Source organism: Sebastes umbrosus, chromosome 3 (genome assembly GCF_015220745.1).
Source record: "Sebastes umbrosus isolate fSebUmb1 chromosome 3, fSebUmb1.pri, whole genome shotgun sequence".
Classification (NCBI taxonomy): Eukaryota; Metazoa; Chordata; class Actinopteri; order Perciformes; family Sebastidae; genus Sebastes; species Sebastes umbrosus.
The window spans coordinates 34,288,650-34,309,448 of record NC_051271.1 but is presented as its reverse complement, the minus strand read 5'-3'; the positions used below and the strand labels follow the sequence as shown (position 1 = coordinate 34,309,448).

At 42.0% G+C, this 20,799-nt stretch overlaps 1 protein-coding gene across 1 annotated transcript; it reads left to right on the top strand.

The window, feature by feature from the left end:
* The first annotated feature begins 2,590 nt into the window (after positions 1-2,590).
* On the top strand, positions 2,591-18,558 carry vps37c (VPS37C subunit of ESCRT-I). The gene is made up of 5 exons (XM_037763474.1): positions 2,591-3,100; positions 3,514-3,627; positions 4,999-5,170; positions 9,250-9,332; positions 10,701-18,558. Exons 2-5 carry the CDS (start codon positions 3,535-3,537, stop codon positions 11,412-11,414), a joined length of 1,062 nt encoding a protein of 353 aa, XP_037619402.1. The 5' UTR covers positions 2,591-3,100; positions 3,514-3,534; the 3' UTR covers positions 11,415-18,558.
* The last annotated feature ends 2,241 nt before the right edge of the window (positions 18,559-20,799 follow it).

Here is a 20,799-nt window from a genome sequence, read left to right as displayed (position 1 = left end):
TGTCTTTGTTAACTTTGTTAAACTGTCTTTTTACACATAGAGTAATTCCAAGAGCACAAAAGTAAACTAAAGTAAGTCCAGTAATGCCGAAGAACGATACACATTCATTAAACATACAGCTAGAAATATAGAAATACAACAGTCAACTCTGTCTTCTGCATCTGTTCTACCTTCTGTCCTCTCTTGTAATACACCTGGGAAAGAACCTTTGTGCACGCCTCTGATCCATCCCTGGTAATCATCTGCAGCTATGTCCACACATCCAGCATTCATTGATACTAGTCAACGCATTAGAGAAGAGAAGATTTAACAAGTTCAAATGTATATATATCTGGGTATTTTAATTGACAGCCAGCTCTCTTTTAAACCTCACGTTGAAACACTTGTGAAGAGGCTAAAACTAAAACTAGGATTTTATTATCAGAACAAGGCCTGTTTTTCTATTGAAGCTAGGAAGAGATTGGTTACTTCTACATTTTTACCTTTGCTAGATTATGGGGATCTGCTTTATATGAATGCATCTGCCCAGTGTTTACGAATATTACAAAAACACAGTATTCACAATGCACCAATAAATAAATAACATCATAAGAAGCCCTTTCAGACATAATCAACAGCTGAGAGGTACCATGGATCTAGGCCAAAAATCTGACCGCTGCTGGAACAAAAGACCTCCTGAATGGTTCACTAGAACACTGAGGCATCACTAGTCACTCACTAAATGAGCTTCTGAGTCCGTTAAAAACACCATGTAATGGATGGCCTTCAAAATGCACAACTGTTTTAAGTTTGGCTCTTGTCCTCTTTTCTACAGTGACCTCCAGTGAGTCTGGTGCAAGACCAATCACTGAGCCAGGCTTTCTGATCAACTTATTGATCCTGTTTTTATCATCCACAGTGATGCTGCCCCCCCCCCCCCCCCAGCAGAGCACGGCATAAAAAAGAACACTATAGCTAAGATAAGATAAGATAAGATGAACCTTTATTAATCCCCGGAGGGAAATTCAGGTGTCAAAGCAGCAACATCAGCAAACAGAGTGAAACACAGGAGAGGTAAAGGTATACAAAAATTATAAAAACAATAATAGAGATATAAGAGATACAGAGTGAATGGGTGAACATAGTGTGTACAGTCCGTCAATAAATAAATGTAGTATGTGCAATAAATAAATGTAATATGTACATGTGTGCAGTCTATAAAGTGGTATATAGGATGTATAGTGTAAGTAAGTGTAAAGTGCGCCAGTGGTTAGAGTCCAAGATGTAGGCAGATAGTGCATGTTTAAAGGTAGATAGTGCATGTTTAAAGGCAGATAGTGCATGTTTAAGGGCAGATAGTGCATGTTTAAAGGCAGATAGTGCATGTTTAAAGGCAGATAGTGCATGTTTAAAGGCAGATAGTGCATGTTTAAAGGCAGATAGTGCATGTTTAAAGGTAGATAGTGCATGTTTAAAGGCAGATAGTGCATGTTTAAAGGCAGATAGTGCATGTTTAAAGGTAGATAGTGCATGTTTAAAGGCAGATAGTGCATGTTTAAAGGCAGATAGTGCATGTTTAAAGGTAGATAGTGCATGTTTAAAGGTAGATAGTGCATGTTTAAAGGCAGATAGTGCATGTTTAAAGGTAGATAGTGCATGTTTAAAGGTAGATAGTGCATGTTTAAAGGCAGATAGTGCATGTTTAAAGGTAGATAGTGCATGTTTAAAGGTAGATAGTGCATGTTTAAAGGTAGATAGTGCATGTTTAAAGGCAGATAGTGCATGTTTAAAGGCAGATAGTGCATGTTTAAAGGTCTTAAAGTCCTAATAGTTGTCATATGGGGGTCAGCCTTGGTTGTGGAGCCTGATGGCTACCAGCATGAAGGACTGACCCAGGCGCTTTGTGTTGTGCCGAGGGGGGATGAGTCTGTGGCTGAAGGTGCTCCTCATCTTGACTAGCTCATCATGGAGGGGCTGGGAGGGGTTCTCCAGGATGGCGTCCAGCTTCCTCCTCATCCTGCCCTCTGCCACCACCTCCAGATCGTCCAGTTCAGATCTAACCACAGAGCTAGCCTTCCTCACCAGCCTGTTCAGTTTGTTGGCATCCCTTGAGTTGGTGTTACTACCCCCCCCCCCCCCCCCCCCAACATGCCACAGCAAAGAAGAGGACACTGGCTACTACAGACTGGTAAAACATCAGCAACATCTCAGCCTTCTGTCTGTCTCCAGCTACACAGAGGATCCTCAGCGGTGCTGGTTTGTAGAGGAAGCCGTGGTGATCATCTCCTCCTCCAGCAGCAGAGCAGAGCAGGTGACAGACAGACAGCAGCCTGGCAGCAGTAGATGGGACATTACCGTCACTATAGGGGTTTCCCTTATATCAGCTGAGCACCGGACCACACCATTACCCTGCGACATAGGGGGACACCAGAGGGAGAGCGGGCTCAGCTAAAACAGCTACACAAAAACATGTCGACAAAACAGTACGCATTTAAAACGTTTACAATAATGAATCCAGAGGTGGTTATAATTTAACAGTGCTGTTTTATATTATTCACATGTTGTCTGAACACCCCCTTTCCTCTCCACCCCCCGTAACCCGGGGACGTGGATGCTTCCTAAAATGGCGGCGGTTTCTATCAGTGTGAAGTGAAACTTTCCTATTTTTAGCGAGTATTTCTGTCCTTTTGTAAAACATCCAGTCGACTGGAGAGGTCTGTGTGTCGCAGTGAACATTAACCGGAACACGGAGACGTTTGGACGGTGCCCGTGAGGACCGAGCAGCGTCGTTGTGGGCTGTTGAAGCGTTAAACCTGCTGGGCTTCCCTCTAAGTTGACGCTGGCTGCTGGCTGCTGACATTGCGATCAGACCTGCTGTTGTTGTCATCAGACTGCTGCTCAACACGGAACCGACGGCTGCGACCGGACACGGCCGAGCAGCTCGGTAGATAGCCGGTCAAAGCGCGTCGAAAAGGAGTGTTGAATCAGCTGGATCCCGTCTCAGGGCTGGTCGGAGAGGATCCCGAGGACGTGTCACCGTCACCTGTCAGCTGAGATCAAGAGGTGGTGTTGGATGTCACCACCAGTCGGTGTCGGGCTGAATCTGCTCTGCTAGCGTCGAGTGAGTACCGGATCCTCTTCACCCGGTCTCTGGCTTCACTGTCTCCAAGTGCTCGTCTTGAACAGCTTGTCCTATTTTGTGGCCTGCAGTCTCTCAGCTCGGTAGTGTGTCTGTAGTGAGACTTGCTGTAGACAGCTGAGTACCACATAGTGCATTGTGAACATCACCATCACTACTAGTGACAACAGATGAGCACATTTGTTATCCCACCGGTTGCTATTTATTAAGGGAGTGGCTGCAAGTGATGTGGTTTGTTTTTGTCTTGATTAGCTAACAATGGCCTGATAAGTCAGTGTCTGATGATAATAATAACATTAACAACATTAAAAGCCAGACGTTGGGCCTCTTGACTCTCCACTTTCTGTTTCCAAACATTGTTTTTAACTCTTATTTCCTGGTTCCCTTGGTGACAGACAGCCATCCTGGCCAATCAAATGGAGAAGCTCCAGGACCTGAGCCAATCAGAGCTCCAGGAGCTGCTGGACAACCCGGAGAGGGTGGAGACTATGGCTCTGGAGTCTGACGAGGTAAAAGATGATGATGCTTCACTTTAACATTTGGCTTCCATGTTTTTTTTGTTTTTTTTTTATCTATCTGAGAGGCTGAAGTCTAGATCACTGGGTGTTGTTGTGAGAAGTTAGGGATTTGGGAGGAGTTTTTAGGGGATTAGGGGAGTTTTTCCTGGCCACAGCGCGCTTGGTGGGATCTCTTGTTGGGTCTCTAAACTATAGAGTACGGTCTAAGACCTGCTCTCTATATAAAGCGTCTCCAGATAACTTCTGTTATGATTTGACGCTATATAAAAATGTATTTAATTGAATTTAGAAGTCCTTAAACCTTGCAGGGTGTTTGATTGATTAACCTTCTCAGTGTGTGGGTTAAACCACCCAAACTGTCATACTACATGAAATAAATGACTTGTTTCTAGTTTAAAACCTCGAACTGTAAGTGAACAGTCTGGCAGGGGGAAGTGAGTAAATAATGCTTTCTCTCTTCAGTAACCACTGAGGAAACCTGAAGCTGTGTTGGTACTGGGTCGATCCCATTAATGCCAGTGTGTAGCACCTTTCTCCCTGGGTTCCTTCCCACAACTCTTTACTCCAAAATGATAAAGGCCTCCCACACTGCTCCCTTAAAAACTCTCCACACTCTGGACCCTTTCAGGTTTAGTGGTTTTTGTCAATTAGCTATTGGCAATATGATGCTTGAGTACTGACACTATTAGACGCTATTACTATTACATTAAAACAAGCAGCCCGGTGTCTAGACGTCCAACTGTAGGGGGGGCAGGGTATCTTTAGGGGGAGATAGCAGGTCAACAGCAGATGTCACATAGAAGTGGTGTACATCATCTGAAAGCTGAGAACCTGAAGATTAATTTGAGATGCAGCTCAGCACTGTGTGTCAAGTTGTTCTGGTCATTAATAAAAAAATATTCATAAATGAATTTGAATTAAAATAAATTGTGAAAGTATATAAGAGCGTAGAACAGTTGTAAATAAAGAAATATTTTCAAGCCCCCCGCAGGCCACTGGTGTAGAACATAATGATAGAAGTACAGTATATGATGACTATTCCCATGCTCTATTATGTCTCATAAGATGTTGCAGCAATTTTGGGGTTGATACCATTTGTTACACAACCTCTGAAAGACAGCGGGCCGAGAGTTTTAAGGGGTTAAATCAAGAGTAAGAAAGAAGAAATGGGTAGACAAGATGCTCAATCTGACCAGATGTCAGCTTTGTAGCTTGTGATACTCTGTAATACCGACCCAGCCCCACATCCCACGGACTATATATTCTAATATATAATATTAATCCCTCTGCATTTAGTGGTATCCACAAATGGCCTAAAATGTAAAGCTGCCATAGTCTGATGCCTCTCTCTCTCCCCTTCAGATCCAGAACATCCAGCTGGAGAGAGAGATGGCATTGGCATCAAATCGCAGCCTGGCTGAGCAAAACCTGGACATGAAGCCTCGTCTGGAGTCGGAGAAGGAGGTGCTGGTCGAGAGATATTCTCAGCTAGAGGCCATCAGAGAAACCTACAGACAACACTGCTCCCTGAGAGGTAGGAGGGAGGATTTCCTACATTGTGGGACAATAAAGTGAATCTTGATCTTGACGGAGGGAGGAACAAAGGGACAATGAATAAATGGAGTGAGGGATGGAGAGTTCTGAGACTTTCAACCAGTGTTCACACAATCCGCCAGAAAGAACGACTAGAAAGTCTTCTTTATACTGATTGATCAGTGATTAGGACAACTGATTTTATTATTGTTTGTGAAATACTTAACACCATGTTGACTGGAGGAAAATGTCTCCAAACCAATGGACAGACATAAGGCTTACCAAAATGCTTCCAAGCTTTAACCGTTGCCATGGTAATCAAGTAAATTAATTTATTTTTTCTACATGATGCATTCCCCCAAAAATCCCAAATAGCGCATGAAATAAGGATTAATAATCACAGATTATTCATTATGCATCAACATTTATTCTTGTGAGTTATCTCAGACTGATAGTATACTGATACTAACTACTAACTACTACTAATACTGTTTGTTCTGTGTAGAGGGTGTGTGAGTGAGTGAGTGAGTGAGTGTGTGTGTGTGTGTGTGTGTGTGTATGTATGTGTTTTGTGAGTGTGTGTGTTTGTGTGTTCGGCGCTGTCTCGGGCACTGAAATGCTGGGGAGGAGATTGATAGATTGATAGATTGGTAGACAGTCTCAACAAAGTTTTTTTTATTTTATATGTTGGCGTAGGCTACAGTATATTTATTTATTAATTTGTTTATAGGCCTACATATGAGCTATCCCTGTAATTTATTTGATGTAATTATTGCACATTTTGTTGCCGTTTTCATTTAAATTACAAGGGAAATCCTTGGAGTCTGATATTTGTCCTCATCTCTCATTAGACAATAATAACAAAGTAAGGTAGAATACAAGTAAATGATGACTGCAGATTTGAGGAAAGTTTGACAGCTTGTGTTGTCATCGTTGTGTCCCCCCACACCGCCGGTTTAATGCACAGGCGTGCGGGGCTCAAGCCCGATAAAGACGCAGCGGGGGGTTTTGTATGGGCAGAAATATGTTAGATAAAACTGAATTTGAATCATTTATATTTTAATTTGAATGGCTTAACTTGAATAATTGCATTGAAAAACAGAATTTCAATTAGGGATGTTAATAATTTAACCGTTAACCGACATTAAGAATTTTAAACGGTTAAACAGTTGAAATAATTATGAATAATAAATTAAAAAGCTTTGCAAAACTCAGAGGAGCGGCTCTTCACTTAAAGGAGAATTGCTGGTCCACCTTAGCAGCCCACCGTAAGAGAGTCTAGCGTTGCTAGATACAGGAAGTTGGCTCCGGTCTTGAGCTCGTTTGAGCGGAGGAGCAGTAGCATTTATTCACCGACAAATAACCTGTACACACACTGCTGCAGCTACGTTCACAGCTAGGACGCCTCCGACAACCCCACACTCACCGCCGCCACATACACACTCCGTCTGTCGGACACTAGCTAACGTAACGCCGTGCTGACAGACAGTATGTGTGTGACTGCAGCGAGCACGAAGCCACCAGCAACACTACAGCTGCTAACGTAGCACAAACACATGCGGTCTGTCGGATACTCGCTAACGTTCGCCGGGCTGACGCACAGCTGACAACCTGCTAAACTAAACTAAATGGTGTGGTGGAGACTTTTACTGGGAAAGTGGCTGCATGTGTCCTCGACACTACACACAGCATCGTGGCTGCTACAGTAACTCTCCTGACGGTGAACTGGAGACAGTGAACGCAGCACCGTGGCTGCTACAGTAACTCTCCTGACGGTGAACTGGAGACAGTGAACGCAGCACCGTGGCTGCTACAGTAACTCTCCTGATGGTGAACTTGAGACAGTGAACGCAGCATCGTGGCTTCTACAGTAAAATTTGCATCCCTAATTTGAATCCCATGATTTGAATTTGTATAGTTAAACAGTATGCAAACAGTAATAAAGGAGTGGCTGTTGAAGTACATGAGATTTATTGTTTTACTTAGTTTTTTTACCTTGGTATCGAGAATCGTAGAATTTCACTGGTATTGGTATCAACTACTAAATGTCTGGTATGGTGACATCCGTAGTGTAGGCCTATGGGAACTGACAAAACGCTTAAAATTACTGCGGTGCCAAAAGGCACGGTGAAAAGTTTTGGGTGCACCTAAACGGTTTTCTTTACTACGATGGTGGTGCATAGTAGAGAAGACCCAGTTCTGGTACTGTTCTACTATGTCCAGCTGTTGTTGTAGCCCTTGTCCAGTAGCAGACAGTAGAACCAGGTCGTCACTCAACCAGGCCAGGACAAGGTCCCTGTGCTACGAAGCAGGATTTGGGGTTAGCGAGGTAACTTCCAGTTTAACCCTTCAGGGTTTTCAGTCCTACGATGGTGGTGTGCTTCTCACCGGGGTAGATCACCATGGTAACTGATGCTGAACACCTGACCTGCTCCGGAGCAGGTTATGTTCCAGATAAGAGATCAACTCGTATAAGAGCACCGCCTACTGACCAATCAGAGCTCGGTGCAGGGATCGTTTGATAATATTACACAAATACGAAGAAGTTACAGTCATAATCCAGATTAAAAACAACACAGTTTAAACTGACAGATGCAGGAAGGACAGCTGGCTGTATGCTGTGGGTGTTTACAGCTTTGAATTATATTTTTATATTTATTTTTTTGATTTGCTCTCAAGTCCGTTTCACACCGCTGGAGACGGAGACGCAGCTGAAAGAAGGCTGAAATAGTCATACACGCCATTACATTACCAAAGGGCATAATAAAGTGTAATCCATTCATCCAGTACACTTCTAAAATCTATTTATATATCACTGCCCAATCTAGACGACTATATCTGACTTTTGAGTGTTCCGTTAAATAAATAAATCTGTTAATTTACTCATTCACACATTGGGAGTTTTTGTCTTTTGCCAGCTGTCCTTCCTGCATTTGGCAGCTTCAACTGTGTTAATTTTAGTCTGATTATGTGTTTAACTTCTTCGTATTTGTCTAATATTACGGTTTGCTCTTCCTTTGTTAAATATGCTGCTCTGCTGACAGCAGACTTGTCCATGTTTGTGATTGGTCCCAAACCACCTTTTAATGTGAACGCGCTCACAGCCAGATAGAGAAACCCTGGGTTGATTTACCGAGTTGATAAACCAGCGTCGTAGGACCGCTTAGTGTGATCTGGGTTGTTAGGGTTAGTAAAGCCAGATAACGGAAAGATACCCTGGGTATGGTGAAGATACCCTGGGTATGGTGAACTGGCTTCGTAGTTACAGGCCTCTGAACAGCAAGTTCATGTCTATACACATTAAATAAACTCTTCTCTTGGTGAAGAATTCAGTTTGTTTGTCTCCAGTTTTAACAGCACACTTATTTTCTAAGAACATTGATTTAACCTACCTTACACTTTGGGGTGGGGCGGCTGTGGCTCACAGGTAGAGCGGGTCGCCCACCAATCGGAGGGTCAGCGGTTTGATCCCCGGCTCCTCCAGTCACATGTCAAAGTATCCTTGTCCCAGCAGCCTCTGACATCACTGTGTGTGTGTGTGCGTGTGTGCGTGCGTGCGTGCGTGCGTGCGTGCGTGCGTGCGTGTGTGTACATGTAAAGAGCTTCGAGTGGTTGGAAGACTAGAAAGGAGCGATATAAATGCAAGTCCATTAACCATTCACCATTTTGCCCCCTATACCAGAACGTAGAAGTCTGTAATAGACATATTCGTGCCGAATAGAGTCGAAAGCTTTCTTGAAAATATTGAAACTAGAGAATATCTTACCATTCTTTGTTTGGTGTTCATGTTTGTCAATGAAAGTGTGATGGGTATATACATGGTCGGTGGTGCGGTGTTTTAAGAGGAAGCAATATAGTATATTTAAAATGCTACAGAATAATTGACCTAAACAGCTGCTGTTACTAGGGTCTGATCTGTCCCCGCTCTTATAAATGGGGGAAATGAGATGTCAGGAAAACAAGCTGACTGCAATACGATATTCTCTCTCTGTGTGTTTCTGTATGTCATGTATTTGTCTCTCACTCTCTCTGTGCTCTGTGTCTCTCTCCCTCCCCCTCCCCCCCACTCCTCGTCCTCAGATGGGATGGCGGGTCAGGTGTCTCCAGAGGCATTGTTCTCCAGACTACAGACAGAGGGCAGCAAAACGGAGGCAGAGTCAGAGGTCAGAACTTAACTGTTAAACCTATATACACACACACACACACACACACACACACACACACACACACACACACACACACACACACACACACACACACTCACTCCCAAAGACACTATGTGGAATGATGTATGCTTATGCAGAGATGTGTAGGATGAGTAAAAAACAGGCCCAAAGTTATCACAAAGGCCACTATTTCATCTTTTGTCAAGATAATCGCGATTTAAACAGTAGAAATACAGCATTCACATTACACAGTTGAGTCTGGTTCAACCAGAGCTCCCTATGTTGACTCCTCTGGTTGTGTAGAAGTCTATGAGAAAATGAGCCTACTTCTCACTTGATGTATTACCTCAGTAAACATTGTAAACATGAGTTTATGGTCTCAATCACTAGTTTCAAGTCTTCTTTAATACAGCATGATGTTCATTTTGTAAATGATGGTCCCATTTAGAGTCAAATAGAACATAAAGCAGGGTGTGCTTTAGGGCGTGGCTACCCTGTGATTGACAGGTCGCTACCACGCCGTTTTCCGGTCTGGGAGTTGTCCGTGTTTCGTCTTACAACTTTAACCCTTTCACAGAGTGTTTTCACTTCATCAAGGTTAATGCTAAGTTAATGGCATTTTGGTCGCCAACATTTTTTTTATTCAGCGGTTGTGCACATGGACATGTGCATGAACCATACATGAACATGGTGACGGCCAAAAACCACGATGGCTACGGCCAAAATGGCAAATTCGAGGCTTCAAAACGGCAGTCCACAAACCAATGGGTGATATCACGGCAAATGCGTCCTCAAGGGTGTTCATTTGAGAAGCTGGTTTAGAAGGAATTTAGTATAGGGATGCGCCGATCCGATACGGGCCAAAATCACTGGATTGGATATTATAAGAACAACATATACTTAAAGTACCAAAAAGTACTATGTACAAGTACTATGCAGAATAATATACTGTATATTATATTATTGTATTCTAATTATTGATGCATTAAAGTGTCCATCACTTTAATGTTCCATCACTTTAATGTTGCAGCTGGTAAATGTGGGGGTAATTTGAATGACTGTATATACTGCTGGGTAGTTTAATCTATAATAATACATCCGCATTTATTAGCTCACTATATTTTGTATTAATAACCTGAATCTGCAAAGTAGCTTAAGTTATTTCATTTATTAAACTTAGTTGTTTAAGAGAGGGAAAAAGACGCTATCGGATTGGTATCGGTATCGGCAGATACCTAAGGTATCGGTATCGGTATGGGACATTAAAAAGTGGTATGAAGCCGTCTCTAATCTAGTACCTAGTAGGAGTATGATGAGCTCAGCAGGAAGCATCGCTGTCACGTGGTTCCATGTCTCTGTCTGCAGGTTCTAGCTGATGAGTTTCTGGAGGGCTCTCTGCCGTTGGACTCCTTCCTTGATCGCTTCCTCTCCCTGCGCTCCCTCGCTCACAAAAGACGGGTCCGGATAGAGAAACTCCAGGATATCCTTCGACAGACGAGCGAAGGTAACCCCAACGCCATGACATCATCAGCAGGCGTCAGCCAAGACCCCGCTGCCACGCCATCACCGTGGAATCAACAGACAACAACGGCAACGACTACAAATCAGCAGCAGCCAAACTCCACACCTCAGTCCTCCAGCTACCAAAGCGCCTCACAGTCAGCCTCCTCGTCCGCAGGGGGCTCCTCCAACCTCCCCTATAGCCCGTACCCCGTCTCCCCACCCAACGCTCCCCATGCAGCGGCGGCGGGCTCCGGCTCGGCCATCCCTCCGTACCCAGGTTCCGGCTCACCTTTCACCCCGGCAGGGAGCTACTCCGGCCCTAGGCCCGCTTTCGGGCCTCCGGGTTCAGCCACCTGCCCTTACCCGACCCAGCCCTCCTTCCCCACCCCACACCCAGGCTCGGCATTCGGCCAGTACACCCCGAGCCAGCCCCAGAGCGGCCCCGCGCCCTACCCGGCATCCTACAGCTACGGCGGCTACAGCTACCCGGCCGGGCCTGCGTATTCCAGCTCTCAGTCGCCGACAGGGAGACCCATCTACAGACCAGGATACGGAGTTCCACAGCCGTACTCATGAAAGCACTACTGCTCCTCTGTCTCAACTCTTCCCCTCTTTGCTATCTCACCCCTTTTCTCCTCCAGTCTCCTCTACCCTTAGTCCCTCTCCTCTTCTGGTCTTTTTACCTTTTCTACCCTCACCTCTTCCTTTCTCCAAATGCTGAGAGAGAGGTCTCTCGCTTCACTTATCTTTGTTGCACTATTTCTCTCTTTCTCTAAATATCAGTCTGTTGATCTCTCCGTCTTTTCTCTCTTTCCTTTTCCCTCTCTCTCTGTCACCCCTACGAGCCACCGACTCCCCCACACTAGTCTCAGGTTGTTGCGTTGTGTTTAAGTGTTAAAACACTTGTATCTGGCCCGTCATACACTCACACTCCTCCCTTTCTCCATCACTCCCTCCCTCCCTCCCTCCATCCTCTTCCATTTCTTGTGTGTGTTGCTATTTGGCAATCAGAAAGTCCTTATAAACACACAAGTGCACTCCCCCCTTATGGCAAATACATGTATTTGTAAAAACCACATCAGAGTCCAGTATGTGTCTGCTTCACATTGTTATTCATGAGCACAGTCTGCATTGAGAAGGCGACAGGTTTATGTCCTGGGCTAGTTTCAGGACCCCTTGGGCTACTAAAATGCAATTAAATTGGCTTTAAAGTGGATGGCTGTTCGAGCTCTTGTATACTGAGTTCATTTAAAGATGCAGGCTTTTGAGAGAACCATATCCTCAGCTGTATAGCTGCTCGGTCTATCAGCTCTTCCAGACACTTACCTACTACAAACAGAAGAGTGGCATGTGAATCTCATTGTAGACAGTGGGCAGAGGAACCACTGGTAACTCCAGTCACTTTTTTATTTTCATCAACCAAAGAACCTTTTTTGTTTCCTTTCAATTTAACGTTGAAAGAGGAAGTTAGCTGCAGCTGTGTGTCAGCTGCTGTGCTTCCTTTTCCATCCCTGTAAAGGCCCAGACACACCAGAAAGTATGTTGAAGCTTGGTGACGTAGTGACTACTCATAGGGCTAGTTGGTGAACTACTGCAGCTGGTGAGCTAACCCCCTAACACAACAGTAGTGAACCATGCTTCTTTTCAGTGTTCTCTATACTGGTACAGCTAAGCAAGCTCTTCAGCTGCTGTCTGAGGTCGGGGTTTTTTTGTGCAGGAGAGGGAACGAATGTTAACAGGTACTGTAAACGTCTTTCAGTAAGCCTCATATCAGCCAAGACTACACGGCCCCTGCAACACTTTTAGAAATGACCCAAAGCCTATTTTAAACCACACTTTTTTAAGCATTCATTTGTTTCCCACAATGCATTCTGGCCCTACATTCAAGTCACAGAAATAAGAAAAAAATCAATGGAAGTAAATGTTCTTTTGGAAAGCATGTTCCGCTGTAACAACATTGATATACAGTATTATCACCTCATAAAGACGACATGCCGATCACGTCAACAGTTGCTCGTAGAGCTGAGGGACATTACACATAGTCATCTGATCCACAGTTCCAGAAATAATGATGAGTGGATGGCTCTTTAACAAACCGTTCCTTCCTGTGTATAGTGAATTTAAATTTGAATGCTTTCCCCCGATGCATGTCTCCATTCCTACACCCAAATAAAGATGGCAACCGGACATGTAGACAGCTGTCATTTTCAGTTGTTAGCAGATCTTTAGTTAGTAGTTTCATGTGTTTACGGTTAGGGTTATTCCACAGAAGATACAAACAGGTGGCAAAACAGGAAGGGAGTACTACCATATGTCTGTAAAATGTTACAGAGCATGCTGCTGTGCTAGCTTAAGTGGATATGTTGTCGAACAGATTGCCCACCTGTCCAACAAATATCAATAAATAGTCACTCCACCTCAGAACTGATGTGTTTCAGAGTCTTAAAGCTCTTTCCAGTCTTGTTTAAGTGTCCTGGGAGGATTGGACCATTCCCAGCAAATACATAGAGCCAGGTAGGTTTACCAACACATGCAGATCTCTTCTGAGTAATTGTGGTGCTTTTGTGCTAAGAGCAAGTCAAATGTAAGTGTAAGCAATGAAATATACTGTAGATGGTTTTGATGGATATTTCGGGGGAGTTAAGAGCACTGTAGTCCCGTATAGTAACACCCTGATACCTGCTGGAGCGTGTCGTTCACAGACCAGTTTGAAACCAAACATATAGTTTCACTTCCTTCTTTCCTCCCCACCAAACACAGCCTCATCTCTTCCTCTTCTGTCCCGACCTCCTCTCTATCACTCTCCTCCTCCTCCTCCTCCTCCTCCTCCACCTCCACATCTGATCGTTGAATATGAACTGACGCTTGACGATGATTACCAGATTTCTATAAGTTCACACTATCCGTGAGAATCATGTGGTGTGTATAGTGTAATGGAGTGAATTATAAAGGTTGGTGATCAGTTCTGTGTCAATTTAATCAACTCAAATAATATCATTGAAATAAGAACGGAGGTAAATGATGAAAGATCATTCATAGGTCTTTTAGAGGTACATACTGTACCAACTCTCTCAATTTAATATTAACCAAACTAGGCCTGTCACAATAACAACTTTTGTTGGAATATATATTGTCCCAGAAATAATTGTGATAAATGATAATATTAATATATTATATTATTGATATTATTTTTGATTATTGATCATATAATAGCATGATAATGCAAGTACACCGTTTCAAAAAGCTATGCATTTTTAATTTTTAAAAATATTCAGACATTGGAATTATTTATATATATATATATATATATATATATAATGTGGGATGTTAATAATTAACCGTTTAACCGTTAACCGATTAACGCTATCAGTTAAACGGTTAAAATAAATTTTAATAATTAATTAAAAAGCTGATCAAAACTCAGTGTAGGTGACATTCTTATGTGAACAAACACGCATGTAAACACAACGGGCCATATCGAGGTCAGTGGATATGATGGAGGTCATGTCCACATACCGTACGATCGGCCGACATAGTAATTATTGCGACAGGCCTAAACCAAACTATGATATCACATGAAACTGTTACCTTGCAATGTAACATTTCATCAAGTTAATCATATTCAATCTTTTACATCTCTCAGCTACTTCAGAGCACTTTATTGATGTTATCACTATCCAAACAGCAGTTAAATAGTCTCTTTCTGATATTGTTGAGTCCACCCAGCTCAAAACGTCATCGGCGTAGTCGGAGAATCTCAAGGAATTCAGCGGTGCTGTAACAATGTCAGGAAGTGTGTCTTAACATTAACGTATTAACACTAACTAATCTTGAAGTGATTGAATTTTATCCAAATTGGTCCCAGACAAAAAAACTGTACAGCTATTAACACCCCCCCCCCTCTCCCCAAACAAAGCAAGGGAATCATTGAAGGGAGGTGAAGAGGTCATTGAAGAGGTCATTCATTCATTTGTCATCCAATTAGTTTGATTAAATGTAAATGTTGGAAGCTAGTGTGTTTATTTCATGACACACCTGCATGTCAGAGAATCCAGAAGAGAATCATTTGCTTCTTTTTACCTGTTGGGATTATTTAATAGAGCTGTTTAATCGGTGTGTGAGCCTCAGAAAGAATCTGTCACTACTGTCACAGCTGGAGTTTCATCAATCTGTCATGACAGCCTCTGTTTCTGTTAACGTGGCTTCCACATGCAGGCCAACTGGACATCTAGCAGAAGACCGGCATTAGTAAAGGACAATTCTGTAGTTGTGTTTTAATTATCATTTATAGCCTGGTTTGAGTTTCCTGTTCGTTATCACCTGAAGTCCATGAAATGATAATAACTGTGTGTCCACTTCATCTGTTTAAAACCTGTCTGACTGGTTGTCTGAATGGACTCAGTCATCAGGTTTATCTTTACCACATCCACAGATCTCGGCAGCATTTCTGTCACTTATCATATCTGATAGAAATGATGAAAACAAGAGCAGGTGGGTTTTAAAAAAAGTCTAAATCAATTATCTGGTATCGAGTGCTCATCGATATTCAATTCAAAATGTTTGCTCTCACTTTCTGTTTCACAATGTGTTCTTCATATAGTGTATGTGCTGTATAATATAGAACAAAAAAAATGTATTTCTAGCATATACAACTACAACTCCACGATGTTTTGACAATATGCATATAGTCAAAAGACTCATGGGAACTGTAGTGGTATTTGTAGAGGGCAGTGCACCTCCCAAAGATCAAATACCATTCAGAAGAGTCGGGGTGGAACTGTAAACCTCTTTCTTTTGTCTGGAATGACGACATGGAAAAAACCTCATCCAACCATGTGACCAACAAGGTGATCTGAAGGCGTGGAACCTTATGTATGAAACTGAAGCGTGGCTCGTGTTATTGGCCAACGCCGGCCGTCATTTCAGAGCCCCAGAATATGTAGAATTTGTCTCACGGTTGGATGAAGATGCTCTGTGTAGTTGCTCCAACCACGAAGGTCTTTCTGTGCTGAAATTTGAAAAGCATCATTTCTTTGATGACTTTTGAGATTTTTCTCCAAAGAACCACCGGCCGTGATTGGAACAGCAAAATGTAAAATTATTTTTTGAATGATGTGTTTGGATCACTCTTCTGTTAATCAATAGGTTCAGAATAGACATGTATTTTAGCTGAGAGCGTCATGGATTGTTCAAATACAGGTTGCTGTGAGAGAAACCGTTCATATGCTGGTTTAACATAACACATGGTCAAGTGTTTGGATATCATTCTGACCAGCTAAAGTAGCTCTGCTAGTCCAGGAGAAATACAACAAATCAACACAAGTTTAAAAAGAATGATGGTAGTTTTGCTTGTGTATAATACTACTTACAGACCGCTAGGATGACATGGATATAAGTCAGAGGTACCATCCTTTATAAAGCATTATAAGCTGTAACTAATGGCTCTAATAATGGTTAATAAATAATGTATTAATGCCTCATAGATTAGTTTATCTTTAAAGGGGACATATCATGAAAGTCCAGCATGTTGTCCGCAGCGAGCAGAACGTGGCTCACTGACTGCTGGATCCTGGATATAGCCTGGTAATGTTATACATGGATGCTAGATAAGGTTGCAACCAAACTTTTTTCACTTCCCTGGAGTCAACAAGCACGAACGGATATCCTAAAGGAACAACGCTGTATACGTTTGCCATACTAACTTTTAACTTAAGCGGATTCAGTGATTTGGGGGCCCTAGGCACACATTGTCTCGCTTTACTTTTCACCCTCTCTAACTGGGAATGTTGGTTTTGGCAGTGGTAGAAGAAGTAGGCTACTCAAAACTTTTTTTGAAGTAAAACTATTAACTATTAATAGTAAAACTAATACCCCACTGTAAAAGTCCTGCATTCAAATGTTTACTTCAAGTTAAGAGTGAAAGAGAGGTATTATCAGCGCAATGTACTGAAATTGACTTAACAAGCTTTCAGTTCTAATATGATGCTGGATAGTTTACTGAATAATAATGCATCATATTTTAATCTGAATCTGCAACGTAACATTTCTCTGTCAGGTAAATGTAGTAATACAATGTTTTCCTCTGAAGTAAAAGTACACAGTAAGTCGTGTACAGTTGAGTTGCATATTTTTAGGTGCTTTTGGGGGCTTTTTTAATTTTTTTCTGGGTTCAATGAGTTAGAATAACATGATTGAATACTTGAAAACATCATAATAAATCTATAGCTGTTGGGGCCCTTTAGTTGTGGCCCCAGGCCCAGGTTGCCATATACCTTTCCTAATGGTAAAGTCTGCCCCAGGTGTTTTTCCCCATGAACCAAGAGTGTATTTCACCAGTGTTTCTGACCGCAAGTTGCCACAACATGGGTGTGTGACGTAACTACTGTATGACATGGCAGGTGTGTTGCTCAGGACCCACGGCAACGCAGTGTCGAGTGTGAAGTTGTTTTTGGAAGAGCGGTTCTTGAGAAAACTTCAAGCAGCAACACCACAGGCCGAGCATTCAGCCCGTTCAAACAGGCACTGTATTAGTGAGAAAATCCTTAAAGCTTAACTGCCAATCCTTTGTGAATACATACATGGAGAAATGTGTGTGCTTCAGAGTTAGTATAGTATTCATGCTAACCTAGCTTATGTCATTAGTTTGTTTAGAAAATGCATAACATTTTGTAATTTAGGATATATTACATTGTACAGCTGGACACTCCTTTCTCTTCTTAGCTCAGGAAACGTCCTCCTTGGACAGCGGACAGTCTGGACCAAAAAAACATGAATGAACTTATTGATATTTACATATTTCAGACCCGATGGCTTCGTAGAAAGTGAGAAACCTGTGCATGTTAATGGATTACCAACATTTATTACTGCGTTATTACCAAATAGAAAAAGCTAAACAGGTTAATGGGATTTTTCTTGTGTTCTTATTAATATCCTATTACTATAAGCCATTAGTTACAATGTATAAAGCCTTTATGAAGGGGGGCCTCACTACAACCAAACGTGATCTCTACCAGCAGGTCAGAAAGATAACCAGACTGTTATCATATCAGATCATGCATGTGATAATGCATGCTCCACCTGCTGCTGCCACACGATGGCACAAGCTAACAGGCTGACACAGTCTGGGTCGGACACGTTTCATGTGGCCTGTCGTCAGTCAGTCAGTCAGTCAGTCAGTCACGTTGTATATTCGTATGAGAAGCTGTTTGTCATGTCGAGCCCCACAGTGAGGGTCGGTCAGGTGTTGATCTGCTCAAAGGACATGATGTGCATGAAGAGTAAAAGGCCTGTTGATGTCCTGTACTTCCAGTACTTCCTGTACTTCCAGTATGGTGCTGACATCATTCTCTTTACTTCTATATCACCTGTGTTTAAGTTCAGTCTTCTACCTTTTACTCACCACACACAGACCAGTGTTTTGGCTGGGTTTCTACACATCAAGGTGACTCCACTTCAGATGAACATACTGAAATACTCTTGAGCATGACGAGCTTTTCCATATGAATGATTCTGGTGGGTTTGTACTGAGGAGAAAGAATGAAGCACAAAAGGAGATGTTCTAATATAGTCTAGCATTAATATTATTCAGAGGGGATTTATCTGTTCTTCTGACGGCGAAGAATTATGTGTTGTTAATGATGGCTGCAGATTGTTAAAGAGCCTTTTTGTCTTCTTTCTCTTTTTTCTGGGTTGTGACTAATTAAACAGAAGTTGATCTAAATCTCTCAATCAGTCTGAGTCTTCATTTAATAGAACAAAATATACATTGAGTTATTTTAATACAAATTATTTATAATAAGTCATAGACTGCTCTCCACCAGCATACTGAACCAATCACTGCACACAGGCACCTTTCTCAACCCCCTTAAATAGTCAGACCGCTGCTGAAGAAACAGAAGCTGGACCCACTGACTTGACATGTTTCAGACTTTTTTTAAGTAAAGTGATTGAAAAAGCAGTTTTCACACAGATCAACTGTCGTGGTCCTGGGTTTTGTTTTCTGTTTTATTTTGAAAATCACTCCTCTTTTGTCTTGTTTACTCCCTGCCTTTGTTTGTTTCCCGCCTTTGTGATTGTCTGCCCCGCCCTGATTTGTCCCACCTGTGTCTCATCACCCTGCTCTCCTTGTGTATTTAGTCTGTGTGCTTCCCTCATTCAGTGTCAGGTCGTCTGCCTTGTTACCCGTGTTCCTCCTGCCTGTGTTCCTCGTGTCTTCCAGTTTAGTTTTTGGTGTTTTTCCTTTGTACTTAGTTTTATCTCAGCTTGTTCCCTCTGTTTTTGGTTTTCCTGTCAGCTTTATTTTTTGACACCAGCTTTGAATTAAAGCTCACCTTTTGTTAATTTACCTGTCTGCCTGCATGGTCTCTCTGCGTTTGGGTCCACCTCTTATAAACATCAACCAATTTATCTACGGCAGGGGTCTCTAAGCAACCTGCGGCTCCGGAGCCACATGCGGCTCTTTAGCTCCTCTCCAGTGGCTCTCTGTTGATTTTTAAAAATGGAAATGAATAACTGTTTTTTTGTTTACATTTTCATTTTTATTTATCAATGTTATAATGTCATAGAATAATGTCATAAGTTTACAAGAAAAAGGTCGTAGTATTATGAGAATAGAGTCATAATATTATAAAGTTGTAATTTTACGTGCTATTTTCTTTTTTTCTCGTAAAGTTATGACTTTATTCTGGAAGTCTCAGATGTTTTTTCCGTCAATGTGGCCCTAATACTCCATAGTACATTTGCACTTTTGCCCTCACTGCATTAGACTTATATACTATATACTTAGACTATAAACTGTGTTACCTTCATCACAATGCTCAAATGTTTTGCGGCTCCAGACAGAGTTTTGTTTTTGCCTAAAAGGGCTTTTTTGATAGTAAAAGTTGTCGACCCCTGATCTATGAGAAAAATATTTATGAGACTTATTAACCTGGTTTTAGGCCACAAAGACATGGCATTGAAACTCCTCCAGTGTAATGCAATAATACTTTGTTACAGTACTTAAGCATTTTTTGGGAGTATCTGTATGTGTTGACTTGAGTTTTTATATTTCACCTTTACTCCACTACATTTCCTAAATAAAGTGGATAGTCTTATACATTTCCCCTGGGCATCTTTGTTCTTCTTGTAAGCAGGTTTGGTGAATCAGTGGTCCTATATAGCTCGCAAGTTACATCATTCACGAGATGGGAAACGAGTGCAAACAAAGCCGTAGTTAAGTTTCAATTTCTGCTTGAAAAGTCAAGGCAGTTTGTATGTAAGATCTATATACTGTATATATAGCTACATGCTACGTGTGACTACGAGGGAAGGAAAAACTACGAGCCTCCATTAAAACTTCGTAAATCTCAAAATTCAGACTTGCTTGCTATTTTATTAACGGCATTTACTTGTGCTTTTACTTTCAAAACTTCAGTATATTTAATATCAGAAAATTACTTTTGATATAGGAAATATAAGACACTAAGACTTTTACTCATGTAGGAGGCTTTAACTTCTACTTAAGTCCTTTTCTGGTTAGATATCTTCTTTTACTTTTAAGTGTGGCTTCCAGGGACTTCACCCACCACTGAAATGACTTGAGGGGTTGATGCTGACAATGTTTCCATTGTTGCACTGCCTGATCTCAGTGCAGCGTTCGATACCATAGGTCACAACGTCCTTATCCTTACGTCACCTTGAAAATGTTGGTCTCTCTGGGGCTGTCCTAAACTGGTTGAAATCATATTTAACAGGTAGACAGTTCTTTGTTAGGCATCATTATGATAAAATGTACGTTGTACCACAGGGCTCTATACTTGCTCCTTTGCTATTCTCATTGTACAAGCTGCCACTTCTTGAAATAATCCGAAAACATAAAATCAATTTCCATAGTTATGTAAACGACACCCAGTTCTATTTCTCCTTTACGCCAGATGACTCTCACTGCCTGAAACTACGAACCAGCTGTCTGACCAGTGTC